The 6,908-nt window shown below is 40.8% G+C and overlaps 1 protein-coding gene across 1 annotated transcript; it reads left to right on the top strand.

Annotated features, from left to right (window-relative positions):
• The first annotated feature begins 5,080 nt into the window (after positions 1–5,080).
• Positions 5,081–6,765, top strand: Clp (cleavage and polyadenylation specificity factor subunit 4). The gene is made up of 4 exons (XM_076828777.1): positions 5,081–5,453; positions 5,707–5,910; positions 6,013–6,202; positions 6,288–6,765. The coding sequence occupies exons 1-4, from the start codon at positions 5,351–5,353 to the stop codon at positions 6,649–6,651; spliced, it is 861 nt and encodes a 286-aa protein (XP_076684892.1). The 5' UTR covers positions 5,081–5,350; the 3' UTR covers positions 6,652–6,765.
• Positions 6,766–6,908: the final 143 nt, after the last annotated feature.

Here is a 6,908-nt window from a genome sequence, read left to right as displayed (position 1 = left end):
TACCTGGGCCAAAATCTGGCAAAAATTTTCAGAATGCACAAAATTGGGCTTTGTAACAGGAGAACATGATGTCAAAAGAGGTGGCACTAAGTAATGTCTCCGGAGAGAGAATCGAAGACGCAGAACTACTCGAAGCAGAAGTTTCGCTGAAATTTAGGATACCTTCTTGCCGCCTCATGTTCTCCTGATACATATTGGCCAAAACCTGGCATAAATTATCAGAACGCACAAAATTTGGGCTTCGTAACAGGATAACATGACTTCGAAGAAGGTGGCGCAAAGTAATGTCTCCGGAAAGCGAATCGAAGACGCAGAACTATTCGAAGCAGAAGTTTCGCTGAAATTCAGAATACCTCTTTTCGCTTCATGTTCTCCTGATACCTGGGCCAAAATCTGGCAAAAATTTTCAGAATGCACAAAATTGGGCTTTGTAACAGGAGAACATGATGTCGAAAGAGGTGGCGCAAAGTAATGTCTCCGGAGAGAGAATCGAAGACGCAGAACTATTCGAAGCAGAAGTTTCGCTGAAATTCAGAATACCTCTTTTCGCTTCATGTTCTCCTGATACCTGGGCCAAAATCTGGCAAAAATTTTCAGAATGCACAAAATTGGGCTTTGTAACAGGAGAACATGATGTCGAAAGAGGTGGCGCAAAGTAATGTCTCCGGAGAGAGAATCGAAGACGCAGAACTATTCGAAGCAGAAGTTTCGCTGAAATTCAGAATACCTCTTTTCGCTTCATGTTCTCCTGATACCTGGGCCAAAATCTGGCAAAAATTTTCAGAATGCACAAAATTGGGCTTTGTAACAGGAGAACATGATGTCGAAAGAGGTGGCGCAAAGTAATGTCTCCGGAGAGAGAATCGAAGACGCAGAACTATTCGAAGCAGAAGTTTCGCTGAAATTCAGAATACCTCTTTTCGCTTCATGTTCTCCTGATACCTGGGCCAAAATCTGGCAAAAATTTTCGGAATGCACAAGATTGGGCTTTGTAACAGGGGAACATGATGTCGAAAGAGGTGGCACTAAGTAACGTCTTCGGAGAGAGAATCGAAGATGCCTTCGCAGCTGAAATTCAGAATACCTCTTTTCGCTTCATGTTCTCCTGATACATATTGGCCAAAACCGGGCATAAATTTTCAGAACGCACAAAATTTGGGCTTCGTAACAGGATAACATGACTTCGAAGAAGGTGGCGCAAAGTAATGTCTCCGGAAAGCGAATCGAAGACGCAGAACTATTCGAAGCAGAAGTTTCGCTGAAATTTAGGATACCTTCTTGCCGCCTCATGTTCTCCTGATACATATTGGCCAAAACCTGGCATAAATTATCAGAACGCACAAAATTTGGGCTTCGTAACAGGATAACATGACTTCGAAGAAGGTGGCGCAAAGTAATGTCTCCGGAAAGCGAATCGAAGACGCAGAACTATTCGAAGCAGAAGTTTCGCTGAAATTCAGAATACCTCTTTTCGCTTCATGTTCTCCTGATACCTGGGCCAAAATCTGGCAAAAATTATCAGAATGCACAAAATTGGGCTTTGTAACAGGAGAACATGATGTCGAAAGAGGTGGCACTAAGTAATGTCTCCGGAAAGCGAATCGAAGACGCAGAACTATTCGAAGCAGAAGTTTCGCTGAAATTCAGAATACCTCTTTTCGCTTCATGTTCTCCTGATACCTGGGCCAAAATCTGGCAAAAATTTTCAGAATGCACAAAATTGGCCTTTGTAACAGGAGAACATGATGTCGAAAGAGGTGGCGCAAAGTAATGTCTCCGGAGAGAGAATCGAAGACGCAGAACTATTCGAAGCAGAAGTTTCGCTGAAATTCAGAATACCTCTTTTCGCTTCATGTTCTCCTGATACCTGGGCCAAAATCTGGCAAAAATTTTCAGAATGCACAAAATTGGGCTTTGTAACAGGAGAACATGATGTCGAAAGAGGTGGCACTAAGTAATGTCTCCGGAGAGAGAATCGAAGACGCAGAACTACTCGAAGCAGAAGTTTCGCTGAAATTTAGGATACCTTCTTGCCGCCTCATGTTCTCCTGATACATATTGGCCAAAACCTGGCATAAATTATCAGAACGCACAAAATTTGGGCTTCGTAACAGGATAACATGACTTCGAAGAAGGTGGCGCAAAGTAATGTCTCCGGAAAGCGAATCGAAGACGCAGAACTATTCGAAGCAGAAGTTTCGCTGAAATTCAGAATACCTCTTTTCGCTTCATGTTCTCCTGATACCTGGGCCAAAATCTGGCAAAAATTTTCAGAATGCACAAAATTGGGCTTTGTAACAGGAGAACATGATGTCGAAAGAGGTGGCGCAAAGTAATGTCTCCGGAAAGCGAATCGAAGACGCAGAACTATTCGAAGCAGAAGTTTCGCTGAAATTCAGAATACCTCTTTTCGCTTCATGTTCTCCTGATACCTGGGCTAAAATCTGGCAAAAATTTTCAGAATGCACAAAATTGGGCTTTGTAACAGGAGAACATGCCGTCGAAAGAGGTGGCACTACGTAACGTCTTCGGAGAGAGAATCGAGGATGCCTTCGCAGCTGAAATTCAGAATACCTCTTTTCGCTTCATGTTCTCCTGATACCTGGGCCAAAATCTGGCAAAAATTTTCAGAATGCACAAAATTGGGCTTTGTAACAGGAGAACATGCCGTCGAAAGAGGTGGCACTACGTAACGTCTTCGGAGAAAGAATCGAGGATGCCTTCGCAGCTGAAATTCAGAATACCTCTTTTCGCTTCATGTTCTCCTGATACCTGGGCCAAAATCTGGCAAAAATTTTCAGAATGCACAAAATTGGGCTTTGTAACAGGAGAACATGCCGTCGAAAGAGGTGGCACTAAGTAACGTCTTCGGAGAGAGAATCGAGGATGCCTTGAACGAATGTCGATAGAGTTTGAGAGTAGTGAATGGGATATTTAAAGTAGTGCTTTAATGCGAAGATTTTTAAAACCACTCTGCGTGGAAGGATCATTTTAGGTGTTCTTTTTAGCATGTCTTTTATATGTGATTTGGAATAGGAAGGAGTAAGTAGTGGTCGTTAAATAAAAAGACTCTTTTACCACTTAGCTGCAATTTATTCAAATAAGTGAAATGCAATACAATGAAATGTTACAAGTGTAACTGGGTTAGGTCTGGGTTAGGGGAGGGTTAGGGGTATCCGTTAGGGTTTTCTCCACGAAAAAAAAAAAAAAAAAGGTCTAGGTGAGGGTTAGGGGTATCCGTTAGGGATTTCTCCACGTAAAAAAAAAAAAAAAAAAGATCTGGGTTAGGTCTGGGTTCGGCTGAAGCAGTATCTTGTGCCAATTTCATATCAATGAACCCAGTCGAAAATGCAGCCGGTTTAACGTCTTTTATGTGAAAATTCCTTACCTGTAAAGCAGAAATTTACACGATTAATAATCGCTCTAGTTACAGTATGTGAGATTAGTTACATCGCATTGGCACACTCTAAACTCTAAACATGTCACACATATACAAGCACGCACACACGCACAGCATTTCAACAGATTTCAGAGTAGGTAGTTGCTGAATTGGCCGCTTCTCGTGTCGCACCCAACGTTTCCGACTGATTCTAAAATAAGATTACAGTGCTACGAGTGGTAGGAATTAATATTAAATTTTACCGGAAACATAAAATCTAAAACGACTAATTTCAACCAACATGTTGCACAATAAAATTATTCCCTTTACTAATATATTTTCATACGTGACAAACTGTTGTAACGTTTCTCCCATGTTCAATAATAGACAAGTCAAGTTACTAAAAATATTTTTCTTCTTACAGGTTTTAACTTCGGAATATTTCGACGGAATGATGGAAACCTTGATAGTAATCACAAGAAAATAGTGACTTTATATACCTTATACTTTATTGTAACACTGTAAAGGCCTTTTATGCAAATATATTGAAAGAAACTTGAAACAAACTGTATTATTATTCAGAAATACCTTTTACATATTCCTATCCAAATTTCAAATATCTATGGTATTTCCTTAAGAATACCATAGATTTCCTTTGTTAATAAGTCGATATTGAAGAAAATTTTGCAACTAGTGTCCATGGAATACTATTCAGAAATTACAAGCTTCCAGTCTTTCAAAAGCATCACATTAACCGAGAACTGTTTAAAGGCCCTTGAAAGGCGTAGCTCTTGTTTGCTACTTTAAGGCGATGCCTTTGAAGCTGAAATAGCCACTAAACATTTGTTGTCATATAGCATATATTTAGGTTATATTTTCTGTCACTTCGAGGAGCCGACCACATAATAATCACGCGTATCCAGTCTGCGCATTTTCACTAGCCCAATTCAACATTCAATACAATTTTGTACATATATAATGTTTGTTGATAACTGCTTTCTGCAGAGGACGTGTAATAAGTGTATTTCATGTTCTGTTTCGGTGCTTTGCTAATAAAAAAATGTCTAACCTAACAAATTTCATTTTCTGGGGACATTCCCTCATCTATTTTCCCTTTTCACTTAGAATTCCTTACTGCTAACGTAGAATATTGTAGCATAAGCACATTTCAAGTAATTGAAATGTACAATGAATTTTCTGCGTTTACAGTACCAGCCAACTTTCCGTTTAAATTTTTATAAATATAACGGAACAGCTGAGAATTTCTTTCCTTATCAGAATAGAATACAGAAATAGCAAACAGCTCTCTCTCGCGTTCACCGGGTAATCGTCGATCTATCGGTATTACCATTTCTGTGCAGGAAAAAATGCTGTAATACCGACCTGCCGAATCGGCCAGGTCACGTGACGTGTCTACCCCCTTAAGCAAATGCTTAAGCATGCGGCATCCTCTGCTAACGTAGTAGCTAGTAAAAGCTAAAAGTATTCTGATATTCACACACGTTCTTTGTACTTTTTGTCTTAGATTAATTAATCTCTTGAAGCGCCACAACCGTGGAGAACCCGAACGTTGCTTCATGACTTCGTCTGTAGAGGCGTGGAAGAGGCTGCGTGGTCACCACATAATTTTTCGGAAAGTCGGTATTTCAGTTCGTATCACACGGAACTTCCATAAGATGCAAACTCTATCTATCCTATACCTTGTCTGTGGTACTATCAACACACGTGTAGAATGGTGTCGCGTGTGGAGGAGGTCGGAATTCTCGATGTTTTCTTTGATCAATAAACAATGTAAATATCGGATATTTGTAAATGAGAAGCTCTTGTAAATAACACCGAACCCCTACGCCCGTGTCTAAAAGTGAATATTCAATCGTGGAACGTTTTGCATGCGACGAAAGTCCTTAGTGACGTGTGCGCGAAAAGGGACGAGTACACTCGGCTGTGATTGTTGAAAGATTTGAAATAATAATGGAGTGTATAGTAGCGAACGTAGATAACATGCGATTTGACATCGAAGTTGCTCTTGATGAACAATATGGAGCTCTTCCTTTACCGTTTACAGGAATGGACAGTACGTACTTATGTTTACTGTATACGCCGATACACACTTGGTTAGGTTATGGGAATGTAAACTTGTTAGTAACGCAAAGACGTCAAACTAATCTAATCAAAGTGTCCGAAGCTGAACATCGTTACTGTGTATTTCTTGAATAAAAACGATTTCATTGTGGCATACTCGGCGAAACACTGACCTTTTAATTTACGCTCGCATCGTTTATCTGCCATTGATAACATCTAATCGCCTTTTCCAATATAATTCATAGAATCCACTGCTGCGGTATGTCAATTTTACCCGAGAGGCACGTGCGTCAAAGGGGCCTCGTGTCCCTTTAGGCATGTAAGAGGAGATCGCACGATTGTTTGTAAACATTGGTTAAGGGGTCTTTGTAAAAAGGGCGATCAGTGTGAATTTTTACACGAATATGACATGACCAAAATGCCGGAGTGTTATTTTTATTCTAGATTTAGTAAGTATATTTAGCACGTACTCATCTTCCAACACTTCTATTTCTTGGATATTACTAAGTTTCCCCAGTATAGGTGTGTTAAAATCAGTTATGAATTCCTAGATGCCTGCCACAATAAGGAATGTCCATTCTTGCACATCGACCCAGAGACTAAAGTTAGGGACTGCCCTTGGTACGATCGTGGGTTCTGTAGGCACGGACCTTTATGCAGACACCGACACGTGCGCCGTGTTCTCTGTATGGCGTACTTAGCAGGATTCTGTCCCGACGGTGCGACTTGTAAATTTATGCAGTAAGTTCGTTAGCAGACTAATTTCTGAAGGAATATTTCACTGGGGTCCGATGATAATTTATGCTATGGCACCTGATACTTTCAGTCCAAGATTCGAATTACCAGCGGTGCAAGATATGCAGCCTAAAGAAGGGAAGAAAGTTATGATTACGTGCCACTTTTGTGGAGAGGGTGGTCACAAAGCTATTTACTGCAACAAAATGCCGCCCGACGTGCGGGAGGCGCAAGTCAGGCAGGAGATAGAAGGCAACTCTCATGCCCCGCATCACATGAATATGCACAACGGACCGCCTCCGCGGGGACCGCAGAAGCCGCTCGAGGAAGTCACTTGTTACAAATGCGGAACCAAAGGCCACTACGCCAACAAATGCCCGAAGGGCCACTTAGCATTCTTAAGTCACGCCGGGGGTAGCGGAAGCGGAAGTCAAAATCCAAATTATCGCAGATAATTTCATTTATTTTATTTGTATAAGATCGATATTGCGGTTCTATTGTAATTCCGTAAGATCACTTACCTGTAAAAATTTCTATATTGCATAGTAAAGTAAGTTTAATACAAACGATTTGACATTGATTCTTAATGCAAGAGCTCCACCGTTTACACGTAACACGAAGTGAAAAGATTTATACAAAGAGATCCTTTCTTTTTTTGTGCAATAAAAACCGTATCGTATCTGGGGACATTGCGGGCCAAAATAGCATCAGA

The sequence above is a fragment of the Andrena cerasifolii genome, chromosome 16 (genome assembly GCF_050908995.1).
Source record: "Andrena cerasifolii isolate SP2316 chromosome 16, iyAndCera1_principal, whole genome shotgun sequence".
Classification (NCBI taxonomy): domain Eukaryota; kingdom Metazoa; phylum Arthropoda; class Insecta; order Hymenoptera; family Andrenidae; genus Andrena; species Andrena cerasifolii.
Note: the sequence above shows the minus strand (reverse complement) of the source record. Positions and strands in the feature narration are given on the sequence as shown.

Coding starts and splice junctions, on each gene's coding strand:
- Clp (XM_076828777.1), top strand. CDS start 5,351: ATGGAGTGTATAGTAGCGAACGTAGATAACATGCGATTTGACATCGAA. Junction 5,454..5,706: donor ACCGTTTACAGGAATGGACA/GTACGTACTTAT, acceptor TATAATTCATAG/AATCCACTGCTGCGGTATGT. Junction 5,911..6,012: donor TTATTTTTATTCTAGATTTA/GTAAGTATATTT, acceptor ATGAATTCCTAG/ATGCCTGCCACAATAAGGAA.